The sequence below is a fragment of the Sparus aurata genome, chromosome 20 (assembly GCF_900880675.1).
Source record: "Sparus aurata chromosome 20, fSpaAur1.1, whole genome shotgun sequence".
In the NCBI taxonomy this organism is placed as follows: domain Eukaryota; kingdom Metazoa; phylum Chordata; class Actinopteri; order Spariformes; family Sparidae; genus Sparus; species Sparus aurata.
In genome coordinates, this window is record NC_044206.1 from 25,284,020 (window position 1) to 25,302,038 (window position 18,019).

The 18,019-nt window shown below is 44.2% G+C and overlaps 1 protein-coding gene across 2 annotated transcripts in view; it reads right to left on the reverse strand.

The window, feature by feature from the left end:
- LOC115570613 (glutamate receptor ionotropic, NMDA 2C-like) overlaps positions 1–16,650 on the reverse strand; it is a 55,051-nt gene extending 38,401 nt beyond the window's left edge. Inside the window, exons 1-3 of one of the 2 annotated variants that reach the window (XM_030399203.1) lie at positions 15,234–16,650; positions 2,566–2,938; positions 1,299–1,397 (exon numbers count right to left, since the gene is read on the reverse strand). In XM_030399203.1, the coding sequence (XP_030255063.1) occupies positions 1,299–1,397; positions 2,566–2,922 (456 nt within the window). In that variant the 5' untranslated portion in view covers positions 2,923–2,938; positions 15,234–16,650. The remainder of the gene's footprint in view (positions 1–1,298; positions 1,398–2,565; positions 2,939–15,233) is intronic. The other variant, XM_030399204.1, reaches the window with a different exon arrangement.
- Positions 16,651–18,019: the final 1,369 nt, after the last annotated feature.

Genomic DNA, 18,019 nt, shown 5'->3' on the forward strand with positions numbered 1-18,019 from the left:
AATGGATTCAAATGTGTCGGGAGGGGGGGAGTGAAAGTGATGGAGGGAAGAAAGGAGGTGAAAAGTGGACGTGACGACATGTGAAAGGAAAATAAAGAAGTGGGGAAACAGAAAAATGACTAACTGCTGAAGGAGAGGAGGGAGACTTTATCTGTGAAACAGTAAAACTGTGCCTTCAGGCAGCTGTCAGCAGAGCTTCATCCCAGCATCTCTCTCGCCTCGTCGTCTCTTACTCGCTCGCTCCGCCATCAAAATGCAGCAAATCAATCACCCTCCTGCAGCTACGACTCCTCCTGTTTAATACCCATCTATGACGTGACATCTGCAGATACCTTTTGATTAACGGGACGCTGATAAATATAACAAGCTATAGTTGACAAATTGTTGCCTGCGGGTGAATTCCAGCGCTCGCAGCCGCTCCGTCTGGATGCTTCCCGGTGGCAGAGAGGTGTAGGGATGCATCGGTATGGGCTCCTAATACACGAGGGTGTTCATTTGCATGTGTGTTCCTACGTGTGAGAGTCGCCTCTATAAATACAAGGTGTTGATGATGGCGGGTGAGCAATTAAAGGAAGGCGGGGAAGACAGGCAGAAGAGCACGAGAGGAAGAAAGGATGGAGCCATTTTGCAACAAAGTGGAGAGAAAAAGGTGCAGATTAAGAATCCGGCTGCCGTCATCAATCTCCTCTTTACAGTCTCACTACACAGCTCGCCGCTCTCCATCTCCATTCATCAGTGAAATACATGCTAAATCACAGCAAAGGAAAAACCTGCTGCTCTTCAGCTACGCAGCGATGATTGATTGAGGCGCTCATCGCCCGTAGCCACTTGTCTCCCCTGGAAAAAAAAAGTTTCCCTTCCCATAACTCTTCCCAGCCCGGGATTAGAGGAGCTGATGAGGGTCGATGGCTGCAGTCAACACTTATAATTCACCCATCTGTATCGCTCATATCCAAATATTTGCATGCAGAGAGTTGCTTGCCAAAGTAGGTTTCACCGCTCTGACCTACTTAAGTTGTTTTAAGCTGAATGACGCCGGTGTGGAAGAGTTCTGACTAAGACAGGAGGCTGAGAGGAGCGGCGGCGGCGGCTGACAGCGCTCACATCACAGCGTGGCGTTCATCGTATTACTACAACCTTTTCTTCTTGCTTAGATAATTGTTCATTATACTGTTTTTGACAAATGTTATATCAACACCTGTGTGTGTGTGTGTGTGTGTGTCATCTCTGCAGCAGATTATTCCAGGTTCTGTTGAAGAACCCGTGCTGACACGGTCGGGTCATTATTTTGACGGTACCTTGTATGGGATGACAACTGCAGAGCCGCCACTGATGCCGACGATGGGCAGAGAGGTCTGAGTGGAGAGGAAGTCCAGGATCTGTGCCACTTCTGCCACCTGACGACAGAACAGAGACAGTCAGGGGGAAGTTGTGACGGATCGGACCAACTTCATGATTTTTCTAAATATTCCCACCACAAGATCCACTCCAATGTTTCCTGGAGATTTTGCAAAATCCAGAGTTGTATTTTTCAGGTATCTGTACTTGACCTGTTTTTGTCTGAACTTTCTACTGCTCACATTTCCAAAACAGGCTCGTTAATTTAGTTTTAAATGCATTTAAAAGGATTTCACCATCCTGGGAAAAAGAATTTATGTTCATTGTGAGATACGATCCAAAAGCTCCAGAACATCCACGGAAAAAAACAGATTCACCAAACATTAAAGGGTAACATGTAGTTTTGGAGACGAAATTCAAACTCAGAATTTTAATATTTATAATATTAATGAGGTAATAATATTTGTTTTTTCCGTAAGTGAATAAACAAGCTGTTCTCAGAGGAACATAACGTCCCAGAACAGTTAGAAGCTCGAAATGCGGCAGGGTCCGCCACATATAAACAAAGTAAAACAGTATTTTTTCAGGTGTGTGAGTTACAGTGACTGTAAATAATGACGTGATGTCACAAAAATCCTCAGATAAAAGATTGCATTAGGAGCCAAGGGTGGAAATAATAAATGAATACTACAAAAACATGATCTTGTGTCCTTTAAGAACAAAAAAGTGCATTTGTTGAAAGCATCGTACTTTAGAAGAGTAAGTTTAAAGGTCAAGAGTGTCGGATTTATCGGCGTCTCGCAGTGTTTTCTCACCCGTCTCTCTGTCGACTGAAGTCAAATCCTGCACACTGGACCTTTAACTTTTTTCCAGTGAGTGATATAACAGTAAAGCAATGAGCTGTTTATGGGACTCTTCATATTCTGCTTTTTACGATTTGATGTCAATTCTTCTCCCTTTATGATCAGAACCGACACAAACACCATAATTTCATTTGAGCAAAGACAGAACATGCTTGGAATCTCAATTAATTCTCTTCTCTTCTTCTTTTTTTTTTTTTGTAGCCCCACTTTGAGATTTAAGCCGACAGGACCGCTGCTTTTTTGTTTTTGTTTTTTTCAACATTAAGATGTTGCCTCGCGCAGCTTTAATGTGGGTGACTGAGCACCGTGACTCTGGAGAGGATGTCTTATCAGGAAACATGAAACTGCATGACTCATTTTTTACCTGAGCCCCGGTACCCGAGCCCACATCGTCCTCAAACACAACGCCGTGCAGTTTTTCTGTTGCCATGGTATCACAGAGGTGCGTCAGAAGGTCGCGGGGGTTGGTGTCGTTGACCAGCACGGTCACCGGGCTGACCACCACGGGCAGGTCCACAAAGTTCTCCCCGCTGAGGCGACCTCTGACCTCGGTTTGGTAGCTGGAGCCGCTGAACACCACCGCCACGTTGATGGACGGGTGGAGGAGGAGCGGCCGGGCCTGCAGGGGGAGCGGGGAGGAGATGAGGAGGAGGAGGAAGAGGAGGAGGAGGAAGAGAGGAGGCCAAGGGGAGGGAGGAGGGTGTCCCCTGGGAATGGCCATGTTGGCAGCCTACTGCCTGGAAAGGAGGGGTGGAAAACCGAGGGGAAAGGGAGGATGAGGAGGAGGAAAGGAAAGGAAAGAGAGCAACAGTCAAACATACAAGCTGCTTTACTTTTATGAGATTTTTGACATAATTCACGATAATCCGTCAGAACACATCCATCCCCCTACTCCCCTCTCCTGGTCTGTCTCTCTCGCCGACCCCTTTGTATGACAGTATTAGCCCTGCATTTAGACTCCTGTGTCACGAGGGAAACTGTGTGTGTGTGTGTGTGTGTGTGTGTGTGTGTCAGTTTGTGCAAGTATGCGTGCATGTAATCCTCCATAATCCAGCCCCCAGTGTCATGACTGTAATCACCTCTCCATCTCTACACATCTCTGACTCAGCACACAAACACACAAGCCAGCGGAAGCGGGATGCCAAAACTGTCTCGCAGGTCCTCAACCCTCACGACTGGGATTACGTTACGTTACTTCAGCCCCGCATCACTCCACGCGGTGTGACATCATCGACCCAGTCACGGAAAAGCAACCAGCGGGAAAAAAGCTGCAACACTAACGAAGCTGAAATCTGCAAACACGCAGTAACGTCTTCATAAATCCACATATGGCTGCTGCAAACTGTACGTGAAGAAAGTTTGGGTGGCTTTTATTTGGACCTGATCACATGTGCACGTTGTTGTTGAAACCAATTTTGAACTGGAAATATGTTTTTACAGTCGTGATAACTTCCTCAGAGGACGGGATGACGACCCATCAAGGCCGGTTCAACACACGTTCATGGTGCTGCCTTAAATATACATGTGGTGTCATAAATGAGTTCAATACGTTCACGTTCATCAGCAGTGATGGATTGTAAGTAAGCACAGGTATCCAAGTACCGTTCTTAAAGAGGTCATAGCATGCAAATTTATTTGGGGGTCGTGGTAGAACAGCTTTACATACGTTCATTTCCAAAAACGTTTCCCGAGCGAGGTAGTGTGATCTAAAATAACGTGGCTGCAGCAGTAGCACCTGTACGTCTGCCGACTGATGGGAACCTATATATTTTATAATAAATATATATCTGCTACGTGGTGACGCACATAAGTAACAGAAGTAAAGGCTCGACTCCACACCAGGCGTTTCAGGCAGTGCAGCAGTGTTTTCTGTTGGAGAGGTGTTGACTTTTTTAATTTGCAGAACTTTAATATGCACAAAAATGCTTCACAACACAATAAAGGAAAGGCAAAACCCCATAAAGCATAATATGACGTCTTTAAGCACAATCTTGAGGTACTTCTACTTGTTTTGAGTATTTCCTTTTTACTTTATTCTTCCACTTCACTACATTTTGGAGGAATATATTGTACTTTTACTCCACTACATGTTTAATAACTAGTAACTAAGGACATTACATGCTGCATTAGCACTAAAGTAACACATTTGCTTTATCAATCTTAATCTACAAACTACCTTAAGTTTCAAATGAATGTAGTGGAGTAAAAAGTGCAATCCTCTCAATAGAATACAGTAGATAATAAATACTTAAATATACTTATTTATCTACCTCAGACACACGTAAGTAGTCTGCTAATAAACAACAACACGCTGCCACATAAAAGATCCAGATATTTACATGCATTTACATTCGAGTCTGTCGTCCTCTTTTATGGAAATGGTAAATGGACTGGCATTTTGAAAGCACTTTTCTAGTCCACCGACTACTCGAGCACTCTGCAACACTTCAGACATTCATTCATTCACACGAGCATTCAAACACTAATGTCAGAGGCTGCTGAGCGACCCAACGCTTCCAATCCAAAGCGCACAATATTTTCTATGCTGAGCCTTTCACACACTCTCTCACACAAATGTAACAGCCATCCAGAGCCCGACGACAGCCAGGGGATCGAACCACGGACCGTCTTTATTAGCTCGTAGCTCAGAGTTGGTAGAAGGGCAAATTTAAAGTTCAAGTTAAATGAATAAATATATTTTGCCATTTAGAATTGTTGCCTGTGACTTCCTAATCACTGCTGGAAAAAAACAAACATTATTTATAAAACATCATGAAAAGATCAACGTTTGGGGTGAAATTACAGCTTTATTAAAGTTTGGGAATTATGTTTATCGTCGGTTGGAAACAGGGAACAAACAGTGGTGCCATGTTTAAAGCTGATATCATTGAAGACTTTGTGGGTTTTTATCCATACTGCTGTAAAATATCACCCAACTTCAAGAAGGTAATCTGCAAGATACATATCTTAGAAACACTGGTCATACAATAATTTATAATCTATTATAATCAACGTACAGCTCACACCTTCAACATTTGCATCCGCAGCAAACCGCTTCAAATAAACGTTCGGTGTTTGAAGATCTCTCCTTATTGATCGATCGCTTTTGAAGCTTTCATGAAGGCAGGTGGGCTTTTCTTACAGGAGATAAAGATCTCCACATCCCACATAATGATAATTAACAGCACCTCCCAGCTTTGATTCAAAGCTCCTAACAAAGCAGCGCTGGGTTAAACGAGTCCCGCCCCCTTCTCATATCAATCGCTCATCTTAATAAGGTTTGAAGCTCCTGGGCTTTAGGTGCCCATAGCAATAAATACAAATATACAGTCCCTGTTATTAGATGTTGCCGATAGATCAACCTTTAGTCAATATGAGGTGAGAGCTGGTTTACTTCATATTGCTTCACAGATCTGTTTGTTTTCGATGAGGTTGTCATACACTACATTTTGACAGTTTTTGTGATATTGATATTTGAAAAACGTAATTATGTATTAGAAGGTTAATTGAACTGTGTCGTCAGCATATAGTGACATTTTGAACAATCTCCAGGGAGTTCCTGCTGATTTTTCTACCCGCTGCAGAAGGCTGTTTCACACTGTTTTCCTCCTGTAAATCCTGGGATTGCTTGTTATGACTCACTCAGATCCCGTTTATTCGTCTCCGATGAATGATTATATCTTGATGTAAGCACCGAGCGGCCGTTAACCCGCCGCCCACTTGTGCTGGATGGAGATTCAGAACAAACCAGAACACCCACGCAGCAAAACTCTGAAAGGAAACATATTGTATGCCGTCGTTATAAGACAAACAACATCTAATTCAGACTTAACAGAAGTAACCGATAGGTCAATTTTCTAACCTGCTCTTTAAGAGAATGTTCTGTCGTGTTTCTTGTTATCATTTGTGTATATTTATAGAGTTTGATGAGTTCTCTTGACCTCACTGAAAATGCACTCAATGATTCTTCAATCAAAACAAAGTGACATAAGTAGTGTGGGATTATGGGAGTTGGCGTCTTCATTGTTAAACAATGACAATTAGTGATTAAAATCTGTGTGCACAATTCAGGCAGAAATGTTCATGGAAGAAGTTTTTAAGTGTTACTGACGTCTTGTAATCTTAAAAATGAGACCAGGAACCAGTGAAATCCTCTGTTTCAGCTGATTTCCAGGTCAAAGTGAGAGAAAACCTTTTAAATTTAGTCTCACTGCATCCAAAACTGTATAACAAACGCCACAACGAGTACCTCGACAGCAAAGTCAAAGACAAAATACTGTACGTTCTGACAATTTACACAAAACCCGAGTTGAGAAAATTACATGCAGATTTTTTTGTATTGCTGCAAAACATTTTGCGTCACGTTGGTGATACGAGGCTTTTAGAGAATGTGTTGCTAATCTGAGACAGATGATAACCAAGATGCATCTGCTATAGGATAAGTATCTTAAAAAATAATATTATCTGGAGATTCTTGGACACTTTTCACTGCTGCACTGCCTCAAATCCTTCATGAAGTGCAATTTGTTGACTTTAATCCATTAAAGTAGTAAAGAAATGTACAAAAAGTTGAATGAAAGCTTGTTACGTGTTTCTTTTTTCCATTCAAGCTGCAGGAAGAGCAACAAGTTTCACATGTGAGGGAAGTTATATTTCAAAATAACTACAAACATAACGATGAAAGACGGAAACGACGGCGCGAGAGAGAGAACAGACGAACGCTGACATCATGTGAGTGGAGAGCAGGTCAAGTGTTCGGTTAACAGTGTAATCTCTGGAAAAAAGGCAGCATAATGGGACCTCAGATTAGCAGTGTGTGTGTGTGTGTGTGTGTGTGTGTGTGTGTGTGTGTGTGTGGTGGGGGTGATGGCGAGGACGCTGACTGAGTGGGTGTGTCTGCTCCAGATTAGCAGCGATATCACAGGGTGTGATCACAACATGGAAAGGATGTGACCGCGGGGGGACGGAGCACAATGTGTTGCATCAGAATTTCAATCAAACACAAACAAACGATCAGCTGACGATCCTCTGATCCATCAGAGACAAACAGGAAAACATCACACGTATTATCATCATCCCTCTGTCTGTAGTCACACAGGCCTTTATGTCTTCGGCTTAAATGCTTTGCGATTGTGTGAAGCGGAGGGTCTTTTGTGTATCTGCGCACGGAACGAGTGGAAACAGGTCCAAGGAAAAATATTTGCACTGGGGCCAATCACAATTATGTTGCACTGCAGGTGAGCGCGGTAGTGCACGAACCCCGGTTTTCTATTATTATGGAGATTTCCAGATGGAGAGCAGCTCTGCCATGTGGGATAAACTCTCTCAGTGGGACCAACGTCAGACCGAACCTGCGTCACACGGCCGACTTCATCCTGCAGCCGACTGAAAACCAACCACAGCTGCAGTGATGTATCTCATAAAAGACGTGAAAGAACACGAGAGGAAAGAACAACAGGATTACTGTGTGGCTGTGACATCAGATACAGCTCACAGTGTCTTTCCTCCCAACAGTCTGAACCCTCACGATATTTGCAGGTCCGTTTATTGAATTATAAAAATAAACATGTATACAAGTTGCTGTACAAATACCAGAACAATAAAACTTACAGGTGTCTAAACACGAAAACACACTTTACCTCAGCATGCAGTTGTTTCCACAAGCCCTTTTTAGATAGAAAAGGCGGCACATTTGCTCCAAGGTAAGGGCGGCAATGTGCCGGCCTGTCTTTCTAAAACCGAGGCGTAATATTCCTTCTTTTCCAAAAGCCGCCTCTGAGGTAGGCGTAAACATGTGACGTGACGTGAAGCTCGAAGTTGGGCTGTGAACGGTGATATAGAATTTGTCTTCAAAATAACAGCTTTACATTGCACCCCACTGGAGTTTAGAACTGGGTTCTTAGCGGGGGGCTTTTAATTTGAAAGTAGCGATCGTCCTTAGCTTTCCGACACAACAACAAGCTAACACAACAAAACAGCTACAGAGAGCGAGGAGACGCTAGCATCTCCTGGATCTCAGCGGCTGTCCAGTTTCATCTTACTGTCTTGGATGAAGTGAAGGACTGACTGCTGTGATCAGCTGTTTCCTGGTTTTAAAACTCCCCGGCTGTGGGTCGCACAACAGTGCAGGTCATCGACACCTCCGCCCATCTCACGCAGAGGCCGGCACATTTAGATAGCAGGCGAGGCGGAAATAAGTGTACCCTCCGAGGCAGAAAATCGGCGGACCAAAACAGACCCCCAATTTGCCGCCCTCTGTCTAAAACCACGGACCGAGCCGCCAAAAGGACGGGCAAATTGGCGGCTTGGTGCTCTGTCTAAAAATGGCTACAGATGATTGTTCTTTAGAAATGTTTTAACTGTGTATTTGTAAAAGTAACACAACCACACCTGAACTTCATCGTTCTCACGTCATAAAACAGATTTACCTTCTACATTGGAGTGTAACCAGGTCGACATTACAAGCTTCCAACCTGACTTTCATACCTGGAGCTGGAGGAGATGGAGGTGGAGGTACAGGTGAGAATACATGACCAAACCAGTGACCACAGTTCAGGACTGCGTTTCAACATTTGTAAGGGTGATTTTTAAGGAGACCTCTGGACAATTTCCAGCTGTTTTCATGGTTACAAAAAGCAGAAGTCGGGACAGCTACAGTCATGATTGTGACAACCAAAACACATATTTTAAGCCAGAACATGCGGTTAAATTAAACTTTCTGAAACACAAACTTGCATCATAAAGAAAAGTAAAGTTTCAAGCGTCTGTGGTTTGCAGAACTGTACGATGTCGACATATATTCATTAATTATGCTGTTATACCAGGAAACAAACTGTATACAGAACATGTCAGCACATCTTTACCATTTAAATTCCAAATCTAACGTTGTTTTTTAACTTTTCTCAAGAAATAATAAATATCCTGAGCATCTTAGCCTCCAAAAAATGGGTTTAAACCCTCAAAAAGACTTTATTATATCAGCAAATTCATATGTGGGACTTTCAGGTGTCTCAAAAGAAGAAAAAGTATAATTTTGCTCTTTTCATTCCATCATAACAGTGAGAAAAATGACCAGCGTTGATTCACTGTTGAGTTCTCACATGCAGCACAAAGTGGGACAGGGTTTTTCTTTTTATATTATGAGCAAACTGTTTGACCACATGTTCAGCTGGTGCTTAAGTCTGTCCTTCTCCCCCGAGACGTACAGTTTATATACAGAAGGGAAGATTCAGTCATTTAACTACTTAGCCGGGATGTGATGGAGTCCCTGCGCTGAGTCCCCAGGGGGTGGAGAGGAAATGAGCAGAGAGGATCTAGTTGATGGGATGAGCATCACCACCAGAGACTTATCAACATGTCTGCCTTGAACCTTATTTTTTTTTTTTTCGCTGCACCTTTGAAACTGATTTGATTGCATTAATTAGGGCGCTTGAATTAGTGGCCTAGCATTAATGTAGAAGACGGCCTTCCTCTCATCAACATACTGCAGCTCTCTGACAGCTGCATGAAACATCAGGATTCTCCAGAGCCTCATTTATGCAGACTTGAGATCAGTCCAAGAAAATCCCGGAGTGAAAACTTATTCTGCAGCAGCGATTCCGTCTCCAGATTATCGCCGTCGTAACTGAAACTGGAAAATTCCTACTTAGTGTTTCTGATTTCAAGTATTTCATGTGCAGGGATGACTTTGTATTATTAATCTGAATCTGCAAAGTAGAATATCATTTATTTCACAACTGAATCATCACATGTAGGAAGAAAAATGTTCAATATGTACCCTTTAATTGTACTGAAGGTATGTGGTAGCTTAAAATGGGAATACTCAAGTTTAGTAGAAGTATCTTGGAATTATAATCAAATGATTACAACAGCAGAGACACAGTAAGGTTCCGTCCACACGGACGAAAACTATCTTTTTTTCCTCCGTCTTCCTTGGCATCGTTTCAAGAATATTTGCATCCAGACGGATCCACTGAAAACGACCGAAAACACTGTAGTTCATATTCCAGCCTATAGGTGGCGCTTGACATTCACCAAAAACGTAGAAGAAGACACGGAGCATGCGCAGAAAGCTTGCATGCTGTAAACAAACAGACAGTAGGAGAAACTGAACACAACAAGAAGAAGACGAAAATGGCGACTACAAGGAAACCAGAAGCGTTTGTGTGGACCGTTAACGAGGTCGAACTGCTGCAACTCACACTCAACTACAAGGTGAGTAAGTTGCAAGAAAGGCTCAATATCTTCTGCGCACGAACACAAGCATGTAGTCCGCCATTGTTGTTGTTGTTGTTATTAAAGCGTGGGGTTCAGAGGTCGAAGGCAAGAGGTCGAGGGGTGGGGCGATGGCGTCATCGTTTTGGAAAGTATGCGGATTCGCCGTCCACACAAAAACGGGAGGGCTGCGTTTTCAGATTTTTCCACCCTGTGACCCGTTTTCAAAAAAGTGCGTTTTCAGGATCCGTGTGGACGGTCGGCCAAAACGATGCAATACAAACGCAAAACAGGGTTCTCATCTGGACGGCCCCTAATACTGCTTCTCCACCAACATTAGCGGGTCTACACAGGTTTTTTAAACGTTGGTGCACCCATTAATAAAAATGTGCATTGATCTCATTCCCACTTCCTGCTGGCAAGGCAGCACGTCCATGTTTACAACACGAATGCGCCTGAAACAGTTGTAACAGACTCACAATTTGAGACATATGGTCCAATAACAATGGGAAAGAGCTGCACGATTAAATAGTTTTATCCCCCTTCAAGTGCTGTTCAAGGTGCTGAACTTGCTTAACGTGAAGTCAGCTGGCTCGCTCGGTGATCCAGGTACTTTCATAGCCGGCATGTTGAACTTCTTTTGCTTCAGAACACCGAGCAGCTTTCAGAGGAATGAACGGAGCTCCACCTCCAACACTGCGTCCAAAATACTTTACATATTTACGCGCCGCCACCCGATGTTTATAACCTGCATCATTTTGAGAATTTAGCGTGTTCACCTGAGTTTATATCAAAGCCGAGCGGAGGTGATAAAAACCTCTGCCTACTGCGAGGTCAACTGACCCGAGAGTAAATTGCACACATAAGTTGATCTGAGTGGAGTTTTAGACCAGTGGAAAAGAGGTATAAATGAGTAGCTGGTGAACATGGTGGAGCATTTAGCAGATTAACAAACAGATTTTGCAGTTTGTAGAGACCAAAAACTCGGGATGCGACATATCGCGACATGATTTTCTGCTACATAAACATCATCCATCCCTCTGTGATGTATTTAAACAATCATAGTAGGTTAGTGTTTACAGCTTGTTTTCGCTGCGGTCAAAAAATCAAAAGTACAGAGAGATGGAGTGAAGCAGCGCTGTTTTTTTTCTGCTAAGAAAGTAAGCACAATATTTTATTTCCTTCTGATAGGAAGCTAAAGTTCACTTCCTGTCAATCCTGTCAATAACAAACTTGAGTACTGAAATGTTTAATAACACAATTATTGTCATGACTGTCTCATGTTGTGGACACGTGGTTACAGAAACAACAGTCGTGTGAGTTCACTGAGAGGAAATGTCATGACTTCAAGATGACTTTGGACCACAAGGGCTCGTGGACCAGTTGTTGAAAAACGTGTGCTAAAGTGCCCTCTTGGGAGCCAAAACACGTGCTAAAGTGCCCTCTTGGGAGCCAAAACACGTGCTAAAGTGCCCTCTTGGGAGCCAAAACACACGCTAAAGTGCCCTCTTGGGAGCCAAAACACGTGCTAAAGTGCCCTCTTGGGAGCCAAAACGCACTAAAGTGCCCTCTTGGGAGCTACAAACACACACTAAAGTGCCCTCTTGGGAGCCAAAACACGTGCTAAAGTGCCCTCTTGGGAGCCAAAACATGTGCTAAAGTGCCCTCTTGGGAGCTAAAACACACGCTAAAGTGCCCTCTTGGGAGCTAAAACACACGCTAAAGTGCCCTCTTGGGAGCCAAAACACATGCTAAAGTGCCCTTCTTTTCGCCCCTGCCCTTCAAAAAGTGTGTGCACGCCACTGCGTTGGATTAATGAGACTCCGATCAATGAAGCACTTCCATCAGTCTTTCCTGAAGTCATCGTTAAAACATAACGTACGGACACAACAGTAAACACACCATGCAGCCTCCACCCTTCTTCTTCTTCTTCTCCTCCGTTCATCCCCCCATCAATCCGTCTGCTCTCCTCACAGATGAAGACGAGCTGATATGTTCACACACACACACACACACACTCAGCTAATAAACACACAAATTAAACCCACAATATGAATAAATGAGCGTGTCATGCTTTAACCCCAGAGCTTATTATGAAACATATCACACCACATCTGCAACATAAATTTATCATAATTAGGGTTTTAAACAGCCAACGCCGCGGCTCCGTCTCTCCGCGGGTTCCTGCTCTCACACGTAAAGACTTGACAGCTTTACAGGAAATCGTTGCGGGCCGGTCGTATCAGCCGACAGCAGCGACGTTGACGGGGGCATTTTGCAGATCGGCTCGGCCCTCCTGCCAATCGTAACGTAAAGCAATCAGACTCTCTCCTGACGCTGAAGCTGCTGCCACACCTGCTTAAAGCACGCGCGTGGATGAACATGCGCTACGTGACGCGGTGCAGTCATTCACACCATCACACACGTATCACTCGTTGTGTGTGTCAGTGGGTCTCACACAACACAATGGCTCGTTATCACAGGCGTGGGATGTCGTTTCTTATCCAATACTCACAATAAAGAAAGAAAGAAATGTTTTTTGTGGGACAAGCTGTTTTTTTTCAATGGTCAATCAATCGATCTTTATTTGTTTGGCGCCAATTCCCAACAAAAGTCATCTCATCTCCATCCTCCTTCATTTATTTATTTAGAGGCCCAACATTTCTCCAATGAGCAAGAAACTGGAGACAGTGGTGAGAAAAAAATCTGCCTTTAACAGGAAGAAACCTCGAGCAGAACCGGACTAAAAGGTGGGCGGCCATCTGCCTCGACCAGGTGTGTTAAGAGCGATAACTTAATAACTACCTGGTTTAAAGAACTACAGCATTGTTACAGATGACTGGGTATAAAAACTGGAGCAGTTTGTAGCCTCGGGCAGCGTTTCAGAGGCGATGACAGTAAAAACAAAGAAGAATTACAGCTCCATGTTGAGAAGAACATCTCTGAAACAACCTGATACATGTAAACTGGAGGGGTTTGGAAAGTATCAGATACTTCCCCCCGAAAATAAAACATTATAAAACTAAAATAAATCATTTTGCAGTCTCACAGGTTGTTATTCAGACGCCCTCAAAGGTTTAAGTGGCTGATGTTTCACAAAAATGCAAGAATTTGGACAAAAATCTGAAAAATAAATATTGTTTTGTGCACGATCAATGTGTTTTTCTCTTCTTTCAGCTTTTGAGAGTAACAGAATACATGTAAGGGGTTTATTAGGATACAAACAGGTAACTGTATTCTAGTAAAGTTAGAGGAAAAGGATGTAATTAGATCACAGATACATTCAGTAAAAACAAAGGGGGATTTCTGACAACATTCATGAGTCTCACACAACATCACTCTGATCTTCAGTGAAGCAGATTACAGAATTAAGATTAAATAAAAGTCTTTTTTCTGATGCTGATTTGGAAATATTTAAATATATTTAAACGTGATGTATTTAAAACAATCTCAGACAAACTCAGAAGCTTTTCGAAGGAAAAGTAGCCAGAAAGACGACGCAAATCAGAAAAGATCACAACATCAATGTTCCCTTAAATAAATCTCTTCTAACTGTGAACTTTGCATCCTTAAGCAATTGTATTGTTTGATTTTGCAGCATATTTGCATGTTGCATCCTGAGAGACGACGTTCACAAGCCAAAGTCAAACTAAACCCACTCGTCAGAATAAATGTTGGCGACGTACGTTTCTGGAAACGACGCTTACAAAAAGTGGAACGACTGAACGGCTGCGTCCTGTCCGCTGTCTTGGAAAACTAAACCAAATAATTTCAAAACTAGCGTGTAATGTTTCCCATTCCAACAAAAAAGTATTCTAACTCTTTGGGCAAATGGACACAGACACTTAAAACAGACAACACTGCTGACACGTGTGTGTTTGTGCTCTAGTTGGATAAAGGCACAAAAAACAACTGAGTCAGGCGTTCGTTAAACATCTTTGTTTTAAAATTCCTGCTTTGGTTGCCACAAACACGTCTGAAGATGTTGAAATCAGTCCTCCTCCTCCTCCTTCTCCTCTTTCTCCTCCTTCTCCTTCCCCTCCTTCTCCTCCTTCTCCTCCTCCTCTCCTCCTCCTCCTCCTCCTCCTCCTTCTCTTCCTTCTCCTCCTTCTCCTCTCCTCCTCTCCTCCTCTCCTCCTCCTCCTCTTCTCCTCCTTCTCCTCCTCCTCCAGATGTAGAAACCAGGTCATGTGTGACAAAACTTAACGTCTCTGACATTTTACGTTGGGACCAGGATGCTAACATTTGTTTTTCTGCTATCATCGTTCCATTAACCTTCTCGTGGCCCCGTCAGATTCAGTTTGTGAGCACCAGAAGGGCCCCTGAACCTCAGGTTGGGAACCAGCGGTCCACATCACAGTGACCTCCACCTCTAAAGGAAACTGTGGTGCACGATGCTCCGATGTTACACATGTAAAACTGGAGCAGGAAAGCTTGAGTCACTAATGGAGTGAGAAAAAAAACGAGCTGCTGGGACAGATCAATGAGCATCAACCAGATAACTGCAGCATCCATAACCTGCGAGAGTACATGAGTCACACACACACACACACACACACACACACACTGATAGATGCTCTGACAGTTACTTCCTGTGATAGTAACGACTGGCTGCTCTGGTTTCTTGGAGCTTTTTTCTCTCGAGGAAAGTATGACGGCTCTCTCCTCTCACTCTCCTCCTCCTCCTCCTCCTCCTCCTCCAGCTCCTCACAGTCTAATCTATTGATCCATATCTGTCTGCAGCCCCTCACTTATAAATATATATATAAGGAGATGACAGATTAGTGTCAGACTCAGGTGTGTGTGTGACAGTCTTACCTGCGCGTCCTGCCTTCATCCAACTTGAACTCCCGCTGCTCCATCGTCCCTCCGGCTGCTTCCCTCCAAAAACAAAAAAACAAAAACAACGTCTCTATTTTCCCTTTTTCTCACCCGGTTCTCACCTGCCTCTCTCCCCTCTCGGCACCTGTAGGAGTACGCATTTAGACCGAGTCTCTCTGTGTATGTGTGTGAGAGAGAGAGAGCGAGTTATCAGTGACTGTGTTTGGCAGCTTTTCGGGATGTGCGCGCTCTCCTGGAGGACTTCACAACGTGACAGCGAGCGTATGTGATCTCCCTCCTCGCTGTCTTCACCCTCTCTCCCCCTCTGTCTGTCTGTCACAGGGAGATTTTACAAGTGGTCATGAAGGTGAAGACAGGACATCAGAATGTGGGGGGGGGAGGAGAGGGAGAAGGAGGGGTGACAGAAGAGGAGAGGTGCGGGAGCCCCTTGACGCGCAGCCAGCCAGCCTGTGTTGTGTTGTGTTGTGTTGTGTTTGGTGTGTGTTTGTGTGCATGTGCGCACGGACCCGCTGTGTTTAGCTCTCTGTCTGTATCCCTCAGGCTCCCCGCTGGTCGGATGAGGAGAGAGGAGCGAAAGAGGGGAGGAGGAGGGAAGGTGGAGTGATGGAGCACAAGCCGGTAACACTTCAGCAGCAGCAGCGGCGGCGGCGGTGGCGCTTCCCCGCCGTCTCCTCTTTTCTCCCCCTCTCCACCTCCTCTGTCTCCTTTTCCCTCCTCTCCCAAGTCGTCGGGGGCAAAAGACACAACAGATCCATGAGGGGTGAAGTTTCAGAAAAACCTCACAGGCAGATGAGGAGGAAAAGCTCCCCGTGCGCGTCTCTGCATCTTTTATTTCTGGAGTATAAAAAGTTTTTTTTCCCAGGTAGTCAGACGGTGATGGTGATGTTGGTGGTGATGGTGATGGTGATGGTACTCCTCCAGGAGCAGGAGCGAGGCGGGATCCCCCCCCCACCTGGTGATGTGATGTGGTGCCTCCTCAGCTGATCACAGAGGATGAGAGGAGAGCGCCCTCGGTCCCATATGGATGCGAGGTGATCCAGATGTTGTTCTGATGGCGGGCGCGTCAGAACACGGAGAGAACAGCGGGACAGATGGCGGGTCGGGCCGGCTGCGCACTAGCAGGTCCTCATCCTGTTGCACTGATTTGTTTTCTCTCTCTCTTTCTCTCTTTCTCTCCCCCTCTCACCGTTCATCCGCCGGTGCTGTCACACCAGTTAATCCCGCTTTCCATTTCCTCTTTAACTCCATCTTTTTTTCTTTATCTCTTTCTATCTCCTCTCACTCCATCACAGGAGGGGCTGCATGTGAGTCCTGATGATAATGGTGTGAGGATTTAGCCTCCCTTCCTCTCCTCTCCTCCCCTCTCGCTCACTTTCAGCGCCACCCTTCCTCCTCCTCCTCCTCCTCCTCCTCCTCTTCTTCTTCTCCCAGCCCACTTTTGCTCCCGTTTTCTCGGTATTATTCACCTTCATCCTGTCACGTCTCCTGCCTTCTTTCCCCTGAAATCACCTCACTGTAGTGCTTCCCTTCTAACATGAACTGTTCCAGACTGAATCCTGCTAATAGGATTGTTTCCCTCCTCTCCAGGGCTCTGTGCATTTGTTTATCCCTGTAAATAAAGGTCAATAATAAGCATGCAACATTAAAATCACCTTGGAGTATTGACAGGAAACAGGAGGTGAAACAATTAGTCCATTAAAAAGGGAATTCCATGTTGTTTCTGCAAACACGGTGAACTTAACGCGTCTTTAGGCTGAAAAAAAACACAATTTAGAGTTTGGAAAATCAAAATTGGTGCCCTTCAACAAAACGGTGGTCTCTCACTCGGCAGCCATCTTGCCCAGGTGTCCCCCCCCCCCCCCCCCCCCCACACACACACCTTCCTGATTAATAATTAGAATATGTTGCTCACACTACACAACATTTGCAGAGATTAGAACATTTTTGCTCAGCCGGTCGAATCAAGCTGTCAGGACGTGAGATTTATCTCAGCTTTGCCTTCCAGAGTTCAAGCCTGCGTCACAAACCTGAGTCATGATATTTCAAAACCGACACAACACAAGAAACGTTTTTATCACAAGACTGTTTGTAGTTGTGACGTCCATCGTCCAGATATTAGCAATGGCTAACGAGCAACGTTCGAAGTCACCAGGAAGTCCTGAGTTCAGGTGTTTTCCTTCAGTCTCTCTGCTGTTATTGAGACATGAAGTCGATCATAAAACTTCCTGATGAGTCGGCATCATCTAATAATATGTTAATGAATGATGCTGTCAGTTTGCATCATGGGAAATGTAGGATTTCCAACTTTGTGAAGCTGAAAAAACTCTTATGTCTTTAAAATAATGATTGTTAATTATTGTTTAGGTTGTTTTTCTTCATTTGTGCAGATTGTGTGTGTGTGTGTGTGGCTGAAAGCTGACGAGCTGCTGATGTTTGTTTATTATTATTTTGATGGCGTGAGTCTGTTTGACTGATATTAAAGAATAAGTTCACACAAAAAATAAAAATTCAGGCAGAAACCTCCACGAGCGGCACAGAGACGTTTCTTTACGTTGAAACTTAAAGAAGAACTTCGGTCGATTTAAACATGCAGCTTCATTGCTCAAGCTACTCTTGACTTGCCAGTACCGAAGACGCGAACACATTTGGTCCAGCCATTTAAGAGACTTAGCATTGAACGCTAACAGCATGGGGTCAGAACTTTACACTGTGTTTTAAGCGTCTTAACATGCTCCACATCTCACACCAAAAGTTATGCAACA